This window comes from Elaeis guineensis, chromosome 10 (genome assembly GCF_000442705.2).
Source record: "Elaeis guineensis isolate ETL-2024a chromosome 10, EG11, whole genome shotgun sequence".
Classification (NCBI taxonomy): Eukaryota; Viridiplantae; Streptophyta; class Magnoliopsida; order Arecales; family Arecaceae; genus Elaeis; species Elaeis guineensis.
Genome location: NC_026002.2, coordinates 33,318,090 through 33,340,370, shown reverse-complemented (window position 1 = coordinate 33,340,370; position 22,281 = coordinate 33,318,090). Strand labels below are relative to the sequence as shown.

Genomic DNA, 22,281 nt, shown 5'->3' with positions numbered 1-22,281 from the left:
ATTTATAGACACTTAAAAATACAGATATGAATGAAAATAAATCTAATTTTATTAATTTATAAGTCAATATTATAAAATATATCCTAAAAAAGTTTACAAGTGTCAGCCAATCTGACTTCTAGGATATATATCTAACAATAAAAATATTGAGGGCTTTTCAAGATAAATTGGACATCTAATTTGCAAATTAGCATTACTAGCATAATTATGACTAACAATAAAATCAATGTTTGATTTAGTTTATGTTAGATGTTTTTATGTAATAGAAAATATAGATTATAATTAAGGAATTGGACTCAAAGTAGATGTAGCCTACAAATATTTTATCGCATGATACCATTTTTTGCCTATGATGCATAATAAGGACTACTAAAAACTTTATTTAATTTTAAATATTTAAAATATTATATATTGTGATTAATGTGTGGATTCTTCAATTGGGATGTTAATTATTAGTTTTGCATAGAAGAGGGAGCTTTACAGTTACTTTGTACACACTCATCTAAAGTGCTCCCTCCTATAGCCAAGTATTATGGAGGATTGTGTTTGGTGGCATTTGATCATAATACAAACCATGACGCAAATCATTTCAATGGGTGGTAATTATTAGTTTTGCATAGAAGATTGAGCTTCACAGTTACTTTGTACACACTCATCAGTGGTGCTCTCTCCTATAGCCAAGTATTATGGAGGGTTGTGGATGGTGGCATTTGATCATGATACGAACCATGACACAAATCATTTCAATGGGTGATGAAGATTGGCATAAAATGAATCATGATAACAGATTTTTCTGGCTGAGACAAAAGTTAAAGAAATTTTGGAAAATTTAGCAAAAGTAAAAAACTATCAAATCATGATTGATATTTTACAAGATATTGAAGTCTCGATGATCAACCATACCCTTGAGATTATCAATTTACATTGATCAAGATATATCATACATTTAGGTCTCCAATAATAATACGATGTCCAAATAGAAATCTACGATTTGATTATCTTATTTAGTCAGCAATGATTATCATGCAAATGATTATCCCTTTAATTTTAAAAAAAAAAGTTTTTACGTGCATACCCTCCTAAACATTTTAATTTATATGAATGCTCTTTCAAAATTGATATCTATATGTATACCCTCATAAAATATTTTTTTCTATATATACCCACATCATCTAACGCTGTTAAAAATTAACGGTTTAAAATTAAAATTACTAAAATATCTTTATGGATAGATGTGCAAAAAAAAAATTATAAGGATATATATGCAAACAGTAGTTTTATGAGGGTATATATGCAAATTTGAATATTTAAAAGGGCATACATGTAAAAAATTTAAACTAAATTTTTTTGCATATAACATTCATCTCTTGGTTTGTTAATTCTTTTCTTATTCTAGTAGATAAAAACTAGCATGCACAACTAAAATAATGAATATACTTTATTTATTAACTTATATAGATAAAAATAATTTTTTTATCAAAATTATTTTATTTAAAAAATAAACAGATCGTAACCATCTATTTTTTCTCTAATGTATAACACAATGCTTCTGAGTTAAATCTTTATTTGCACAGAATGGACGTAATTATATATTTGAACAATACGTAACAATGAGAATTTGTAATCTTATTATATTTTATTCTAAATTTTTTTTTAAAATATCTTTATAAAATATATAAAGTATATCATGTTGTTATAAGATGGATATAGTTATCCCATCTTACCTAAAAATAAAATATAATATAGTATTTTAATATATAAAATATTATATAGTATCATTATTATGTTATTATATTATATAATATATTACTTCATCATAAAGTAAGAGGATCCAAATCTATCTAGATGAAATATATAAAATTTAATTTAAAATTTATATATATATCCTTTTAAGTTAAGATTGAAATCGGATCGGATACAAATCGGATACCACCATATTCATATCTATATTTATTTTATCTGACGAATATAAATATGAATATGGATATTATTTGAATGAAAAAATTTATTTATATATTTATTTTAAAGAAATACAGATACAATTCGGATACTAAAAGTATGGATATCATTATAAATATTATTTAGATAATTAAACTTTATGACTATAGAATCAAAAATATTACTAAATAGATGATAAATCAAATTAATAATATATCTATATAGTTACATATTTTTTTAAAAAATAATAAATATTATATAAAATTATGTAGGATTATATATGGATTTGGATATTCGGATACGAATTGGATAGTTGTCTATCCATATCTATATCTTTTTTTTTTGACGGATACGAATATTAGTTGGATCCTTAAATTTTTATTTATATCTGAATTGATTCGGATACAAAAATAAATTCAAACGGATAATATCCATACCACTTTCACTCCTATTCTAAACATTCAAATTTACATCAATATCTTTATAAAATTATTATTTACATATATATCCTTATAAATTTTTTTTGCACATCTATCCATAAGGATATTTTAGTCATCTTAATTTTAAATCATTAATTATTTAATGATATTAGATGATGTGGGTATATATGAAAAAAATAAAAAAAAAATGATATACATGTAAAATAAGTATTTTATAAGGATATATATTTAAATATTAATTTTGAAAGGATATTCACATAAATTTGAATATTTAGGAAGGTATACATGCAAAAAAATCTAAAAAAAAGATAAAAAATATTTTTTTAGGAGAAACTTTATTTTGTATTTTAGAAAAAAAATTAAGGATTATTATTTCTAAGAGAAAGGAAGGCCTACCTATATGATATTTATCCAAGTCTAGATTTTTAAGGATATACCATCAAAAATTAAAGTCGACCTCCAATTATTAAGCAAACTTAGGGATGGCAATGGATCGGGTATGGATCGGATTGATTGATACCCATATCCATCCTGCCAGCAAAAAATTCATACCCACCTCGTACCCCTCTCGGATCGGATTAGGTCGGATTGGGCTCCAAGAACAAATCAGATTGGATCGGATCGGATATACTTGAAATTCTTATATAGTAAAAAAAAATTGTGTAATGGAATAGAGCCCCATAAATTGAAAGTTTTGTAGCCAATGAAGGATTTTTTCGATCAAAAATCCCCAACCCTACAAAATATCATGGTTTTACCAAGATTAAGCTCTCAAAACCTTAAGGAGCCAACTCACACCACCACAGCTCAAACAGAATCCTATATACTTGAGAAAAAAAAATAATTGGAACCTCGAAAACCCCTCTAATCTCTCTCAAGTGATCTCCTTTCCCACAGATCTCTGAAAAATATAATGAAAAAAAAAAAGCAAAAAGAAAAAATGACAATCTATATGGGAAACAGACTTACCTCTCAAATTTTTCTACTTTTCCTTTGTTTTTCTTGATTTTCTCTTTGTTTTCTCTCAATTTTTTCTTTGCTTTTTCTATCCTCAAGAGTCCCAATTGGGTGGGAGGCTTGGAGTAGCCGAACAGGGAAAAAATCCTACCAAGACTTAAGAAACCCCTTCAATCTCTCACTGGTACTCTCCTTTTCCAAGATCTCCGAAAAAAGAGAAAGAAATGAAAAGAAAAAAGAAAAAAAATGACAATCTATATGGGAAAATGTCTTACCTCTTAATTTTTTCTATTTTTTCTCTGTTTTCCTTAATGTTTCCTTCATTTTCTCCCAGATTTTCTTATGTTTTTCATCCTTGGAGGTTCTAATCAAATGGGAGGCTTGGAGTGGCCAAATCGAGAAGCTTAGGGGGAGTTTTTTTTCCCTGATTTTTCTCTATTTTTTTTATTTTTAGGAATGTTAATTTGGTGGTAGGTTTGGAGTGGCTGAATATGAAAGCTTAGGGGAGGCGTAGCGATCGAAAAGTTTAGATGGTTAAGATTTGTGTTGAGTATTTGAGTGTATATATATATGTCAGGACAGGTTCGGGACGGAACGTACTATTATCCATATCCGATCCATACTCACTTCGAATTTTTTTTCTAAAATCCATATCCACTCCGAATTTTAATCAGCTCGGATAAAATCTGTCCCATTCGGATTGGACTGGATCGGATCAAATTGCCACTTCTAATCAAACTGCATGTCCACTATTGCAAATCTCAGCTATAAACTTTGCTAATAAACTTTTTTATGAGATGGCCTCTTTAAGCATCACTTTGCATCGATATATTATATATTTATATTATTTATTTTATTAAATTCTTTACATCAAATGATCCATCGGACTTTTTTTCTTATTTTTACAACAGCAATATCTTTCTTGGCGAGGTCATCTGATCAAACTTTTTGTGCACCAACATTTTTATTTTAAAAAAAAAAATATTTATTGAAGCATAAATATTACAACAAAAAGATGAATGAATAAGGAACCATGGCTATTAAAGATTATGCTCGTCACGAACTTCGCCTTTTGGTAGATCAAATCTGTATAGTATCCCGATGTTGTCTGCACAAAAGAACCAGTCGATACACGTCAAACAAGACGTACAAAAGATACAAAAAAAAAAGACAAGACAATACTTTCAAATGTGGCACTTGTAAGAATATTATTTTTATTAATAAAATTAAAAAAATATAAATTTATATAATTACTGTTCAGACTATAATAGCTCAGAAGATAGAAGAAACAATAATGAACACCGTAAGAATTTATAAAAAAATCGGCCTATTAGATTATTCTCGCCCATTGTATAGTAGGATATCCATCCCAAATTTCTGTAGGACCCTGAGGATAGTCCACAAGTGGACAAGTGGACAGAAGGATCTTCTCATGTCCTCGTATGTCTTGTCTCCTTTGTCGTTTTGGCTCCTCAAAGCCAAAATATCTCCGGGGCCCAAACAGATTAACCAAGAGCAAGGCAAGGTGGCATGTTCTTCACGTTTTTGCAGTAACAAAGTGGGATCCACTTCGTCTATAAAACATGCAATAAGATCCGCACTTAGGTCCGCCGTTGAAATAATAGATCACAGTCCAACCGTAAAGCAACACATGTCGATATAGATATAAAGAAAATGAGAACAATTCATGAACCATTGTGCATGTTACTTTTCGGTTAAACTCGTCTATCGACTCAACAGTGAATACTGGTCCAACTAAAAATTTCATACTAAAATATGAGGCCAAGGAGCAAGCACCAGTGGCGATAGACTAGGCTCCACGTATATGAATCCAAATTCAAGAAGAAAAACTGATTGGATTTTGCTGAGATTTTGTGTCTGAAACTGCTTTCCAATAGGATGAGAACCGGATTTATTTGGTTTGAAAGTTTTGAGTTGGGAGTTGGGCAGGAGCATGGAAAGGCAAGATTGTATAGTAAGTACTATGCTTGTGTGTCCCTCCATGATGAAATTTAGATGCAGACATAATAAGCATTATCATGTTACCATCCACCATGTATTTTTACTTATTGTGAAGCGAGAAAAATTTTGTTGCTAACACGTCTCTCTTATATTAAATTACTGATGGTTAATTTTCGATTTAGTGAACATGTGTTGGCGTCCGAAGCTATTAAGACCTAATTGGTAGCAGTTTTGGAGGATAAGCAGCAGCACTAGGGTTGTTACACATGTAGTTAACTGGAGCTGATGTTAGTGATCATTTTGGAAGGGTAGGCTGTAGCTAGAAGTATCATCCAAGTCACAAGCAAGTCCATGCTCCCAAAAGCAGAGCCAATTTCTTCTTTAAATGTTCTAACCCTTGCTTAAATTGGATTCAGAACATCAAATTTGGGCTGGAATATTTTAAAATTTAGTATATGCAAAATCTATCACAATGCTTAGGCTTTGTTTAGTTTGATAATAAGAAGAAGTAGAAATGGAAAGGTCTATATATGTATACTGCTGGCCAATTTCTAGCTGAAGTAACTAGAGACTAGTTTGGGGGCAGGATAGACAACTGAGAGATGAGTTGCAGTTATCCAATAATATCGGGAGTAAGTCAGATGTTTTTTCTTCCTGAGTAAACTTTTTTTAGACCTATGTCATTATGTGCACCATAGTACAACTGGGTGAATACTGTTGGATTAGAAGACAATAATGCCCTTCTTTTTCATGGTTTTTTTTTTTTTTTAACTCTTAAATGATTGTTTTGGAAATTCATTAATATAAACAGGACAAAACATGGATATTCCAAGTCCTATGATATCTTATGATCGTTGATTCCTGTTATTCCCAGTTGGAGCAAATTATTTCAGATTTTTCACCTTTTTTAAAATCTTTTTTGACATTTATCCAATGATCAGGGAGGATAAAAGCCTTATCTCGCCTCTTTTCTGACTTCCAAACTCGGCAGTGAAACAAAGGAGCGAAAAAGGATATCATTCCATAAATAAACTTCACTTGGTTCCCATTTCAATTTTTATTTCAAAATAAATATTTCTTTAGGTGTCATTCTTCCTTTTCAACTGGGCAAGACTGAGCTTGTTCTAGACCTTATTTCTATGTTTCCTCACCAAAGCGATATCCGTTTGTTTTGGATTTAAGGTGGAATGAACCTCCTTTTAACTTGTATATTCTAGTTATCTTACCAAAATCCTCCTTTACCGGGATTAAAAAATTTATTGAAAAATTATAAAATTTTTTAAATCATTTGGGCCATTTTGGTTGGGGGGATTAGACCCTGAAATGCGAATAAGAATGAGTGACTTCCATTAGAATTATTTAATTAAAAATTTTAAAAAAAAAATAAAAATATCTTAATTTCTCCAAAATTCAATCTCTATTTTTTATTGTATTCAAATCTCATTTTGATTCTCATTCTAATTCTAATCATGAACTAAGAGAGTGTTTGATTCGTGATCGGAATTGGAATAGATTTGTGTTGCAGTAGAGCTCTGGAAGAGGGATGATGAGGTCGGTCCTGGAGAGTTGTTAAGGCTTGAGTTGGTGAAGACTATAAAGAATTTTACAAAAATAATTCTAAAATCGTGGGATACTGTCCAATTTAGGATCCTCCAATGATTAAGTCAGTCAGAACTTTGAGAACATATAGAGAAAAATAGAGAATTGGAAGATAAGGAGAGAGGTTTTGAGTGGAAAGAATAAGAATCTTTTGTTTCCTTCGGTAGGGGAAGTTGAAAGAAATTTAGCAAAGTCTCTATTCTATGAGCTCAAACTTACCTTCCAGAGAATATCCTACCCCTCCTCATATGGAGGGGACTTGCTTGGACCGTTAGGTTGCTAGAAAAGTTGTTAGGTTGTTAAGAATCTATTAGGCCGTTAGTTTGTTATAACAAAGTGGCTAGAAGATCATCGATTGTTCATCCATGTGGTGATTAGCTGTAGAATAACTGGAAGACAATTATCATAGAGTTGGACGACAGTCGTAATTGAGCTGTAGAATAACAATCTTTATTCTCGATTAGATCAGTTCTATATCGATATCTCTTGTAGCAGATCGGATCAAAACTGAGCTGATTATAATACTCAATTAAGGGTTAAACCAAATCAATTCAAATTGATGCATAACCAAAATGTGGATTGATCAAATTGGCATTTCATCGGTTTGACTAAAAAGTTAATTTGACTGATGTGATTTTTAGATGATTCTCTCTGATTTTGCTACGTAGTCAGAGATCGATTAACTGTACCAATAATTTGAATGAAAATCAAAATAGACATATTCTTCGAAATATTTGATTCACGATCAAAATCAAAATCGGATGGATATTTGAATCTTTAAAAAAGAGACGTGATTGAATTTCAAGAGAATTGTGCCATTTCTATTTCATCTCATAATCGAAATCAAAATAAAATTTTTCTCAATTTAATGACTAAAATAAAAATTACTCATTCTCATTTTTATTTCAGATCTTAATTTTTTTTTTAATCAATCATCCTTAGATACTCAAGAAGATATCATTTTTTTCGATTTCTCTACCAATCCATTATGATTTTAATTTCTCTTCTGGATGCAAACCGTCGCAAAGTAAAATTTTCCATCCTATACGATGAATGGCGCACGTCGATTGAGACCACCCAAAAAAAAAAATTCTAGCTGACTCACGGACAGGTCTGCATATATATTTTAGCTTGTTGTATGATCTTATCTTTTTAAATTATAATTATTTTATTTCAAAAAATAGTTCAACATGGAGGGACCGCGTCCCTTCGTAGGTTGGGCGAAGGGACGTCGGGTCAACCGCCATCATGCCCATTGAAATGAGGACTAAGTGGGTGGATCCCACTCCAATGATCTCGTGGGGTCCATTTCAAATTTAAGAAAGCTGGCATGAGAGATTTGGTCTTCTTCGCAAGAAAGAAGGAACTAAACTTTTCCCAATCTGAGGGCTGATGTTGCCGTAAAGGCATGAATAGAATTTCCATTGTCTCGCCAGGCATCGGTAACCGGTACGGTGCTTTAGAAAAATATATGATACGATCTGCCAATTTGGCGGCCAAATTTTTTTTTTTTTTCCCCTCCCTTTTAAGTGGGAATGGAAGCTTATCAGGCACCAGGTTGGAATAAATCTTGCAAGCATTAGTACGACGATGCGAATCTATGTAATATCCAATATCTATTTATTTTCTTATTTTATTATTTTATTTTGTTTCATATTATGTCAGTATTAAGAAGAGGTCCATAGCAGATCAGGTTTAAAAATATCTTACAATTATAACATTATAATAGCGACTGTAACGGTCATTGTCCCATGTATATAATAAATAAGAAAAAGATATGACAATTATGCCCGCCTTTATGTCAACTTTTTATTTGTATAAGTTTTAAATAAAATATTATTTTAAATTTAAATATTTTACCTCGATTCTTTCTTAAAATTCTATCCTCAAAAAAAAATTATCAAATAAACAAAATAACATAATTTTTTTTATTTATGATATGATATAATTATGCATCAATTTTTTTTATATTTAAAATTTAAAATAATATTGTTAATATTATAATATCCAATAATCATTTCAATGGTACAAATATTTATCCATACATGCATACTTTTATCTATATAATATATCAATATTACGATAATTTCCTAAAAACTATAAAGATCCAAGTCCATGCAGGCTATTTAGTATATGACTGGTCTCTTGTATGAAAAAAATTATTTCTAATTATTTTTATCATCCATCATTCATATCTTTGGTCACAAAAGAGCCAATCCAATATTTTCTTTTTATCTCTCTAAAAACTTTTATTACTATACTATACATTATTCAGGTTATATTTAGTGTATCACCAGATAATCTTGAAAAATATTACGGTGATTACCGTGAACATCTCAGATCAACGCTATATCAAAATGTATGTCAAGCTCTCACGATATTAATACGACCGCTGACTGCTGTATGAGCTGAAAAGTCTATCTTCGTATGGAGCTGAGGCATCCCCAAAATCGGACCTGTATTTGAATTATTCAGCTGACTTATCTCTTCGACGTGCGCGACAGCTGTCCATCCTGAATAAAATAAGATTTGGCGTAACCATCTCTCCTAATCTTGCGGGAGCATTTAAGGGCTGAATTGTCTCGTCCAGTTTTGCATGTCCAACGACTCGGCAATCTTGAAATCGTGCAATCTCACAGCTAACAACCCAGCTGTCCGATATCCTTCTATATAAACAGCTAGAGCTCCGAGAACCCAGGTAAGTTCAATCGATAAAGGAGCAACAGACAGAGAAAGGGTCTACATTCACATTCATGGCTTTAAGACAGACATCTTCTCAACTTTTCAATGCCGCCGCCTCCCATCAGGCAGCTAGCTAAGCTGACAATCAAGTTCAACCATTGGTGTCGAAAATTCCTCCATCAGTCCAACCGATCGTTTCAACCATCGGTTCAACCAGCCCTGTCAGTGTCGGTCATGGCTAATCAATTCGATCAGCTCTTTCAAGAAGTTCAGCATCTGATGACTGCAGTTCGAGCGGTCCAAACCTTTCTCGCACCCTTTCAAGTGGCGCCATAGCCTCCTCAGGCTGTCCCTGCACCCCCTATGGTGGTGCATCATGCGGCTCCCTCAGTGATGCCGTCTGTGCCTTCCATAGCGGTGCCCTCGTAGAATCCTATTTTGTCTACAGCTCCACAGCCACCACCTCAATCAAAGCCGCAGGTACCTCCTCGAAGTCTCGAGAGGAAGTTAACCTATCAAAGTCGTCTTAGAGCCTAACAGCTGGCCAGACGGTGATCTCCAAGCCCACAATCGGGTCATGACTGGACCCTCGAATGTCGATCTCCTTTATGCTCCAAGACTGGTATTGTCCACGAAGTTGACTTTGAAAGACGATTTTAGGAGTTCGACCAGCAGTTGGGGCAGAAAATTAAAAAGGCGCCCCTTAGCAATAATGGCTCCTCGGTGCTGCCCTACGAAGGGTATAACAGCCAGCCGCCCTTCATCTCAAGGATTGTGCAGGAACCACTCTCCCTGTATTTTAAACTATCTCAGCTAGAGGTCTACGACGGGATCACTGACTCCGTCAATCATATGGAGACCTTCAAGGTAGTCATGCTCCTTCAAGGAGCATCAGATGCAACCTCTGTCAAGCATTTCCTCAGACTCTAAAAGGGGCCACTCGATAATAGTACTCGAGTTTGAGATCGGCATCTATCCATTTCTTTGAAGATTTGTGCTAGTCTTTCGTCGATCATTTCATCAGCAGCCGATGATAACAGAAGCGATCCGACTACCTTCATACCATCAAGGAAAAGGAGTGTGAGTAAATCCATTCTTTTATAAATAGATTCAATGTGATGATCCTAGAGGTCCAAAATCTGGATCAATTCATCGCGATGGCCGCAATGATGAGCGGTCTCTTGAAGAACGACTTGAAAAAATTATTAGTGAAGGCTTATCCTTGGGATCTTTCGGATATGCTTGTCTGTGCGGAGAAGTACACCCGCATGGAAGAAGTCTTTGTCGATGATACTCCCGTCGATTCGACCGTAGCGGGATCCAGTAAGGAGCGCCATCCAAGACGAGAGGAGAAAAGACACCATCGCTCTTGGTCCCTACCTCTGAGGTAAAATAATGGGGATCGAAATCATCGATCCCGCAGTCCTCTGAGAAGGATTCGGCAACCATCACCTCCTCGACTTTATGATAGCTACATGCCCCTGAATGTTCCCCGGAGGGAGGTGTTGCTGCAAGTGGGGTCTGAGTTACCTGAGCCTCAGTTGATGAGAACGAGATCGAAACACCGCCAGGACCCGAATAGATATTGCTTTTACCATCGTGACCATAGTCATGATACTGAAGACTGCTACCAACTTCGCGACGAGATCGAGAGGCCTGCAAGGCAAGGATGGCTGAATCATTTTATCGAAAGAGCAGTCTCTCAACATCGAGCTTTGAGAGTTCAGCAACCACCTCCTCTACCATTGCAGCTCCCCCTCAACCTTAGCAGTAGCAAGCACCAGCGCAGCAAGAGCGACAGCAGGGCAGAGGGCGAATGGCGGAAGAAGAGCGAGCCATCCTAAGAGAAATCTACATGATTATTGGGAGGTCGTCTGAAATCTAAGCCGAATGGTGAAGGTCAGCCCATATCTAGATGAGATAACCAAATACCGACTAATTAATCTTTTGCAGAAAAATACGACAGCCTACCGAGCAGACACTAGAAGGAAGGCTATTCCCCAACCGAGTGGATGAAGTGGCATGCCCAGAAGCTTGTAGACTAAAGCAACTCAACGGGACTCCAGTATCAAGGCCATAAAACTCAGCGAATCTTTACATATATCACTAATGATGTAACTATTTTCTATGAAAATAAAATTTGCAGAGTCATCAATTTGTGATTGGCATCCGAGTTCTCCAAGAGTATGAATTATAACTACGGTCAACTAACGTGAGGGCTAACTTATTAGACCCTCGAGAATATCTCGACGACTTCGAAGTGGGGCTAACTTACCAAACCCCAGCAAAGCCCAAGTTGTGTGAGAAGTGGAGAGAGATCCTTAGGAAACTTTCGAAGGGCTAACTTACCAAACTCTCAAGAAGATCTCGACGACTTCGAGGTAGGGCTAACTTATCAGACTCCGACAAAGTCCAAGTCACACGACAAGCGGATGGAGACCCTTAGGGAACCTTCAGAGGGCTAATTTATCAAAACCTCGAGAAGATCACGATGACTTCGAGGTGGGGCTAACTTATCAGATCTCAGTAAAGCTCAAGTTGCACGAGAAGCAAAAGGAGACCCTTAAGAAACCTCTGGAGGGCTAACTAATTAAACTCTCAGAATACCATCGAGAGTGCAAGATACCGTAGGTACAAGCTCACCGCTGGCACACATTGCCTCTCGCACGAAGACGAGAGGTACTAGATACTGTAGGCACAAAATTGCCGCAGGCATACAACGTCACTCGTGAGGGATAACTAATCAGATCCTCAGAGTATTATCAAGAGTGCAAGATGTCGTAGGCATAAACTTGCCGCTAGCATACACTACCTCTCATGCAAAGACGAGAAGTGTTAGATACTGTAGGCACAAGATCGCCACAAGCACATAATGTCACTCATGAGGGATAACTAATCTGACCCTCAGAATGCTGTCAAGAATGCAATATGCCATATGCACAAGCTCGCCGCTGGCACATACTACCTCTCGTGCGAAGATGAGAAGTGCTAGATGTCACAAGATTGCCGCAGGCACAAGATCGTCGGAAGCACACAATACCACTCGTGAGAAATAACTAATCAGATCCTCAAAATTCCGTCAAGAGTGTAAGATGCCATAGGCACAAGCTTGCCATTGGCACACTGCCTCTCGCGCGAAGATGAGAAGTGCTAGATGCCATAGGCACAAGATTGCCGCAGGCACACAGCGTCACTCATAAGGGATAACTAATCAGACCCTCAGAATGCCACTGCAGAGCCCTACATGCTATAGGCATCAGCTCTCTACCGACACATACAACCTCTTTAAAAGCAGAATAAAAAGACAAACAATGTATAACTAGAGGCATTATCTCAACAAGCACTTCTTCCGCTTAAGGCACTCTCTCAGACTCAGAAATAGGGGGATAGTATTGAGATAACTATTACGATGCTTTAGATTTATGAATAATCAGATTATATTCAAGTTATATTCAAGTTGTTCTAAATCACTCTATGCATGTTTACTTCAATCAAAGTTGTCCTTAAAATATTTATGCTGAAGCTAAGCAATCTAAAATCTTACTCATGCTGAGCTAAGCACTGAGCATTTTTTCACGCTGATTTGAGCATCTATTTGTGTTGTTCTCTACGAGCTAAGCAAAATTCACAGTTCACAAATATAAATTTTTTAGAATAAAATATTTTTTTTATTCATTTTATAAGCACTTTACAAAGAGAAAGCCAAAGCTACAAGTACTTCACAAAGAAAAAATTAGTGCTACAAGCACTTTACAAAAAAAAAGTTGGTGTTTCAAATACTTTGAGGGATAATTGCTCCAGGCACCGTCTTACGAACAAGAGAAGAAAATGATGAAGGTAAGAGGAAGAACAGGAGGATAGCAAAAGAAGTGGAGGCAGTGAAAGATGAAGAGGAAGAAGAGGAGATAAGGAGGGACATCCCGCTGCAATCGTTGGAACATTAGATTGACCAGATGAGCTAGTTCGATCTTCATCCATCAAGAACTTCACCTCCTCAACATCCGGATGAGCTGATTCAATCTTCATCCATCTAAATCTCCACCTCTTCATTAGTACCGTCAGTCTGTATGCCGTGAAATTTTAGATACAGCATTATCCTCAGTAGACGGGTCTTACAATCATCAAAGTCCTGGATGAAGGCAGCGGTAGCAACATCGAGCAACTCTCTCCGAGAAATGCTCAGCAGCTCGTTTACATCGGTAGGGAGGAGCAGTTCGAAGAATAACTCGCTCATCAATGTGGGATCCCTTAACACCGAGGCCTCCAGCTTCAACCCGACTAGCACAGTTTCAGATACATCGATAACCTCAGCTGGTGCCCCATCCAAGGAGGATCAAACAGCATGTGAAGCTAGTCGGGTCAGAGGGCTGGGAAGAGCAGGTAGGTTCAGAATCACCTCATCCAAACTCTGGTCTCTGCGGCTCATCCAGTCACCTGCAGTGGTTGATGTGATAGGCGAGCTGCTTCTCACCTCATGGCCTTTCGGATGAGAAGACTCAAATTTTCCGACCTTCAAAGTCGGTTGTATAGAATTTCTGACCCGAAGGCTCCGCTTGATGATGGGCTTGGCATTTCTCTTCTACAGAGTTTTTTTTCTTTTCTTTTGGTAGGCTCGAGCTCTTCTCAACATCCAGCTTTGTAATCATGGTGATCGAATTAAAAGATGAATAGAGTCAGAAGATTTAAGACCAAAACTGCTAACTCACGTATCTTGAGGAGCAACTTGGCTGAAGAGAAAATGAAAGAGTGTAACATTCGGTGCGATCCCAGCCAATACACATAATGCGGTGAAGCCATAGATATGCCGTCACGCATTCGGCACCACCGTACATGACGATATCTCAAAATAATGGAGAAGTGCCACAAAAAAAGGACAGAGAGGAAGCCTCAATCTAGCTTGAAAACACTCCTCATAGAAACCCATGCGCCCTGAAGGCGGACAGCAGACTCAATCATCCAATTTCGATACTTCGAGTTGGAATGTGAGAGGTATTTGATATTACTCATGCAGCACAATTATGTCCCACTCTATCAACTCTGATTTGAAATCCAGCAATGCAAAGTCAGTCTCCATGGTGGCCATCTCTTTCTCTCATGTAGAAAAGCCATAAAAAGATGAAGAAGAGAAGAACTTGTAGTGAAAAGAGAAAATCGGAGCCTAGCAAGATCCGCATTTAGTTCTATTTGGAGATTTTAAATAACCTCAGACCTTAACGAGATATCCAAAAGTCACCTCCCATCGATGCATTAATTGTAGGAAACACGCATCGACAGAAGACTAGCATATGCACGATACGTGGAGACTGCTAATGAACATGATTGCTGCCGCCGATATGGTAGTTAATACCAATGACAGGCGAATCACACTTTGCACCACTTTCGGAGGAATACCTGTAGATGTGCTCCAATTCCTTCCATGCGGATGCAATTCAAATTCTGATCTTTCCAAAATCTATACGACAACAGGAGCCAGCTCAGATTCTCACCTTGGCTTCAGCTCAACTCATGCCCTGTTAGAAACGTAGCCCAAGCTAAGTATTCGCCTGAGCTATTTACTCTAATCGAATTTTATAGTTATAATCAGGGGTCGAGCACACATTAAAGACTAAAAGGCATGATTTTTATTCATCAAAAGAAGAAGAATACGTCTATTCCTGTGGAGACTCTAGTACAAAACCAAGGGCCTCGGATCACAAAAAAAAAGAAGAAAAGAGCATGAATCACTCCTCAGGGGAATTACCGGGGCGATCATCTACAAGATGGTATTTCTCAGCACCGATGAAGTTTTCGGTCTGAACAGTTGCATCACCACTTCATCTAAAAAATAGGACGTCATTATAAACCTCGACCAGCTATTCGACGATACCATCTATAAATTTTTATCCAGACAATCAACTTGAAGATGCTTAACAAAGTCAGGAGGAAGATGCACCTAGACAATGGACTTGTACTTCTCGAAGCCTGTGAAAAATATCACTTTACAAACTTGGGTTATGATCTTAGTCCCTTCTCTTTCCAACCGCTTTCTCCTACTTTCAGCACGTTTGACAAAAATCTCCTGATCTATAAATTTGCCTCAGAGAAGCTTATAGTTTATCTTTCTCTCTTTCAACCTCTTTTTCAGATGCTCCACCTCTGATCCGATCTCCTGAACCCCTGAGAGTGGCTTCGGGGATGTCTGAACTCTTTTGAAAGTGAAACACCGATCTCCTCAAGGAGCTCTCTCTCCTCGGCTCGTTCCTTCGAAGATTCTGACCCTCTTGGGTAGACCACCACTGAGGCTCTTTTAAGAGTGAGTTTCAAAACTCAGAGAACTTCTTCTCGCTTCGAGTGTCCTCTTCAAGTGTTCCAGATCATCATGACTCCAGCGATAGTTTTTCTCAGCCTCAGATCTCTATTTTTCAAAGGTTTTGATCCTCCCCTCGAGATCTTCAATCTTCCTGTCAGCCCTAGACTTTTGTTGTTCAAGGGCCTCAGTTTATCTTTCAGCCTCCTGCAATTCTTTGTCTCGATGGAGAATCAACTACTCCTGAAGAGCCTCCTCAGTATGGTTGAGTTTCTTGGCCAGCTTAGTGTTATCCCTCTCTAGATGCTCCAATCAATACTTCAGTAAGTCAATTTCTTCTTTCTCCATCACCGGAGCATTGAGATTGGAATTAATGAGGCTTGCCAGACAGTGACCCACATGTGCAAGGGATCTCAAGGCATTGGTAGATCGCTTCTCTCCCTTTTGTTCGTTGAGAAATAATTTTTTGGCTGGCGGTAGGAGGTTCCTCAAGTATTTCGCCGCAGATTGAAGGATCTCTCCTGTGGATGGAGCACGAGGTGTCGGATCTAAAGGTCCTGCATGAGCAGTGGATGCAAGAAAATGCCTAGCAGGGGTCGCCATCTCCGAAGATCCCCCAATCTCTATTATCTTGGTCAGATCTTTCTTTGAATTGTTGCCCACCTCTTCCATTCGCACTTCCTTAATTGGATTTTTCTCAAAGCGTTCATCGACGCTCGTCTCCGATGACATCTCCGTCGGTGCCCTCTCCATCGGTGCCCCACTAGTCGAGACTTCCTCTAGAGAATCCTGCATCGTAGCGTCTAATGGTTGGGCCGTGGGTTCGATGGTAGGAATAGCATATACTTCTTCCCCTGACCGTAGGTCCTGTTTTAGTAACGGAACCACAACCTACCTCCTACGAGCCAAAATTTGTCCAAGTCTCTTCATGCATTGTGAATCCATTTTGCTCCAAAGAATCGTGATAGACAATCGGCATAAAAAGATCTGTAGCTATCCGTGCCTTCAAAGAGCAAATTTAAAGGAGGAAGAAAATGAAAGACCATCACAAAATGATTAAAACCTCGAAGAGACCATCATCTAAGTGATCCCATCAGTTACGTCCATCCACGTTAGTTGTATTAGGCTGACGTCATCCATCGTAAATGCAACAGAAGCAAGCATGAAGATAGAAGCGCTTGGTATTGGATCCGAGATACTTTTGGATACTCCTTTCATCTGATTCTCAGACTTAAGAGTAAAGGGGTAGTGTTACAGTGATTACCGTAAGCACATCAGATCAGTGCTATATCATAATGCATGTCAAGCTCTCAGGATATTAATACGACTGCTGACTGCCGTATGAACTGAAGAGTCTATCTTCGTGCTGAGCTAAGACGTCCCCAAGATCTGACTTATATTTGAACTGTTCAGTTGACTTATTTCTTCGACGTGCGCGACAGCTATCCATCTCAAATAAGATAAGTTTTGGCGTAACCATTTCTCTTGATCTCACGGGAGCATTTAAGGGCTGAATTATCTTGTCCAGTTTGGCATGTCCAACGACCCAGCAATCTTAGGATCGTGCGATCTCACAGCTAACAACCCATCTATCTGATATCCTTCTATATAAACAGCTAGAGCTCCGAGGATCCAGATAAGTTCAATCAAATTCCTCTCAGAGAACTCGTTGCTGCTTCCTTCTTTTCTACTTTTCTGACTTAGCATCGAAAGATTCTCGTCGAAGCCACAACCTTCGGTTTGAGACTTGTTTTGCAGGTCGCTCCAGCACCAGCACCACCGCTCGAGGTCTTTAGATGTCCATCCTCGGATCTCGACTGATTTAAGTAGCAACATAAGGTAACATGGATTATCTTCAGGATAGATTACCATCATTAAATTGTCAATAATATTGATTATTTTATTTGGTATACATGGTAATATTGCAGAAAAATTATTGAAAATTTTGATTGACATATTTGGTATGACAATCAGATTATCAGTAATGTGAAATCAAATTCTCAAAATACCCTCAATAATTTTATCTTAGTGCTCCTTTTTTCTAATGAGAAATAACGAGAGTAATGTGAGTGTAGTGGTGGTACGAAGAAATAGCAGATCGAGGGATGTGGAGAACCGTGAACACTGGGAGGATGGAGAGGGGGCGGGTGCATGTGGAGCCATAAAGGTGGTGGGGACAGACATGGAGGAGCCACAGAGGGTGGTGGGGGGACAAAGACAGAGGAGCTACGGGCAAACAAAAGAAGATGGAGGAGCCTTAGGTCGGGTGCACACGTGAAGGAGGGTGGGGGGAAAGGGGAGGGTTGGACAATGAATTTTGTGTAATTTTTTTGAGAGATATTTTTATCCAAAATTTTTATTGTAATATTGTCAAAGAAGTGATAATTTGGATAGTCACTCCTTGTCAAGACAATTTAAATTACCTTCCATATGATAATCTGGATTATCAAAATAATCTAGATTATCACTCAAAAAATATACTAAATATAATAATATAAATTATCATATTAAATTATCACATAGATTGTCAGCTACCAAACGTAATCTCGAGCTCTTACTTGTGGTCTTCAAATTGATATCATGTTTTGGTGTTGCCATATGTCAATTTATGAAAAAACATCATGCATATCCCTTATATTAACAAAACTATATTGCTGTTTTCTCAAACAAAAATTACATTTATGTTTAGTGACTTGTTTAAGAGAATAAAACAAAACAAGTATATCAACTCAAAATGATAGTGTATTTACAAGATAAGATCACAGCAATCAATTATTTATCTTTCATCCAAGAAAAAAGAATTTTGGTGTCATTAAAAATTATCCATTCGTTTTCTTTCACGTGTGAATGGCTGACCATGCACTATTCCAGAACGCATCAAGCAATGAATCGGTTCAGGATTTGTATCTTGTCAAAAATTTAATTAGATGGGAAGGACAGCGAAGGAGAGCGAAAGAAAGAGAAAACGGGATCCGGAGGAAATCGCACGAAATTGCCCCCCCAAATCGCCCAGATACGATCTTAGTTTGGCTCAACTTGGAAACGAAAGGGATGGAACCGGCCGACGTCAGAGAATCTGGAGCCCGGATTGGGTGGCCCCCACCATTTTTGCTTCCATCCGGCCAGGCTTCCTACCCCAGCTTCCCATGTCATAAATACTTTTCACCGGCCCTCAGACATCCACATCTTAGCATGTTACCATACTGATAATTGGGGGAAAAAACTCACTCAAACCGGCCTTGATTAGGGTTGATTTGTGTGAGAGGCTTTTAAATTTGAATTGAATTTCGATCAGATAATTAGCTAATAATTTTAGTACATTTGATTCATGATCAAAATTAAAATTAAAATAAATTAAAATTAAAATTAAAATAATATATTTTTTGATATATTTGATTTGTCATCCAAATCGAAATCAAAATAAATTTTAAATTTTAAAAAATTAAAAATTAAATTTTAAAAATTTGATAAATTTTTTAAAAATCAAAATAAAAATAAAATTTTTCTCAACTAAATAGTTATGATGAGATTCACCTCTTTTCCATTTTCGTTTTCATTTTCATTGCCTTTAGATTTATCAGGATTAAAGATGTAGATTGAATATGTCATTAATTTTTGATTGGTAAAATATTCATTTCCATCCCTAGGCTCATTTTCTGTGGAAAATCTTATAATGGACAAAAAGAAAAAGGGGAAAAAAAGTAAGCACCAATCGATTAAAGTCAAGACCAGGGGACAATTTAACAGATCTTGGGTGGTGAGTAAGGAAGATAGATGACTTGCAAAAGAAAGGGACGGGAAGAGGACAGTAAGCCAAAAGAGACAGGGAAAAGAGGGAAAAGGTAGGGGTGGCATGGTCCCTTTCTTGCTCTCCAATTCAAAGTTATAATGGGTCAATTGAGGGGGATTGCAGGGAAGATATGGAGGAAATCTGGTCGGATCTTGCTTTCCAAGTGGTGGGATTTGGGTGGGGCTTTGTTACATTTGCCTCCCGTCCTTGTTGAGGGAATCCATTATATAGAAAACATCCATACAACCTACTCCCCCTATCTCCTCTTATTCCATTCCTCCCTCTTCTTGTTCTTCTTAGGAGTACTCAGGCACCATGGCTGTTGCTACAGAGACTCAATTCCATGTCTTAGCTGTGGATGACAGCCTTCTTGACAGAATGTTGATTGAGAGGCTCCTCAAGACCTCATCATACCAAGGTACTCTGATGAAGACAGAGAAAAAAAAAAGATCCATTCTGATGTCCTGATTCTAAGTTTTGTTTTCTCTATTGTTTTGTTTCAGTGACCACAGTGGATTCTGGGAGCAAGGCTTTGCAAATTCTGGGTCTGCAGGATGATCAGACCAATTCGCCTTTTGTTTCTTCTGACCAGCATGTATGATGGTTTAAGGCCCTGTTCATGTCTCTCACTTTTTTTTTTTAATATTTTAATAATTGGGTGATGGATGGTATAGTGAATGATAAATTAAATTCGATTTGCTGCTTTGGTTCACAGGATGTAGAAGTAAATTTGATCATCACTGACTACTGCATGCCTGAAATGACTGGCTATGATCTTCTCAAGAAGATTAAGGTACCTACCATTGTTGTTCAAATTTACAGTCTTTGGTTGTTAATTTAGTTTGATATGAAGGAATTTTGTAGTCTGGCTTTGATGTTAGTTGCAATAAAAAGGGCTTATGAGGATTATTTGATTGCTGAATTAGGAGTCATCTTCTCTAAAAGACATCCCAGTTGTGATCATGTCATCTGAGAATGTGCCTTCCAGGATCAACAGGTGAGCATAATAACTCCTTCGATAATTGTAAAGAATTTCTGCAATCTCTGTGTATATTTTCAAGAGCTATTGTTGTTGAAAATATTTAATTCTTATGTTCTGCATAAAACTTTAATAATTTCTGGTATGATGCAATCAGAAAAAAGAAATATAAGCAAAAACTAGGACGGTCTAGTATAACAGAGTCTCTCTTGTTTAGCTGTATTCTGATTTTGACAGAGGGAAAGATTCATATAGAGATGGGAATTTCTCCCTCCTATAAAGTCCTTTTTTCCCCTCTTTTCTTGGCCAAAACTGGAGGAACTATTTTGATGTGAAACATCCCACTATTCAAGTTAATAATTTGCTTGCTGGATGCTTAAGGATTTGTGAAGATTTTATACTCTTCCAAATCCAACTAACTTTTCTGACAAGGAAATAGAATAAAGAGAAAAGCTCCAAGTCAGATAAATCTTGGGGTCTTTTCCTCTCTCTGCTGTTAATCTCAACTCATCCAATATTCTAATGAGAACCAAATCAGATAGAAGTGGTTGTGGAATCTGCTGTCATAAAGTCTTGATGGCTTCAAAGTTCAAAAATGCCTATGAAATTTCTGTAGCCAAATTGGTAAAGAATGCCCTTCTTCCAAACTGTTCATTCTTCTTAAAAACTTTCGGTAGCCAGTGCTGTGTTTCCGACCTCCTGGGATCAGAAGAATGATAAAATTAAAACACCCACTTGTAAATTGTTTTAACTTTTTTTAGTACCAACAAGTAATGGTCTGATGTGTTCCATTTGTGGCCAGATGCTTGGAAGAAGGAGCAGAAGAATTCTTTCTTAAACCAGTACAGCTATCAGATATGAACAGGCTCAAACCACATATACTGAAAGGGAAATATAAAGAGCAGCATCAGCAGCAGGTGCTGCAGGACGATAGTATCACCAGCAGCAATAAGAACAGCAACAAAAGGAAGGCCATGGATGATGAAATTTCACCTGAGATGACAAGACCAAGACTCACAAGCAGCCTGACAGTATTATGATACTTTATATTTATTTTCCTTTCTTATTTTTTACCTTCTTTGAATAGAAATCCTTAAAAGTTCTACTTTCTCCACTATTTTTCATGTTGATGTAAGATCATAGGATTGCTCAAGAAAAAATAGATAACAGGGGAATACTTATATGTAATGTATTCCAATTTTGTCTTGCTTGGAAATCAGAACTGCCAATAACTAAAAGATGTAAATAATGAATAAGGTGAATGATGGAAGGTTGTATTGGAAGTCTGGGTACGAGAACAAGTAGATGCCTTGTACTTAATTATTTGTTCCATCCTGATAATGAGAAAAACTGTTATTTCTCAGAACGTACAGGGAAATTTTTATGTTTGATCCATCCTGATAATGAGAAAAAGTGTTATTTCTTAGAAAGAGCAGAGAAATTTTTATGTTTGAGCTGTGCACAGAGGCTTATCTATTTCATGGTTTTAGCTAGGCTGTTATCTCTTAATATACAATTCACAGGCATGAGGCCTGATGTGTCTTCACCACTGCCTTTCCGTCTTCGCTCTTGTTACCCTCCATGAAGAACTTTTGAAGCCGACAATTAACAAAGTTTTCATTCCACCAAGCTATCCACTAAGATCTCA

At 36.9% G+C, this 22,281-nt stretch overlaps 1 protein-coding gene across 1 annotated transcript; it reads left to right on the top strand.

The window, feature by feature from the left end:
- Nucleotides 1-19,818: 19,818 nt before the first annotated feature.
- LOC105052748 (two-component response regulator ORR9) lies at nucleotides 19,819-21,999 on the top strand. The gene is made up of 5 exons (XM_010933686.3): nucleotides 19,819-20,072; nucleotides 20,158-20,249; nucleotides 20,370-20,447; nucleotides 20,581-20,651; nucleotides 21,436-21,999. The coding sequence occupies exons 1-5, from the start codon at nucleotides 19,970-19,972 to the stop codon at nucleotides 21,671-21,673; spliced, it is 582 nt and encodes a 193-aa protein (XP_010931988.1). The 5' UTR covers nucleotides 19,819-19,969; the 3' UTR covers nucleotides 21,674-21,999.
- Nucleotides 22,000-22,281: the final 282 nt, after the last annotated feature.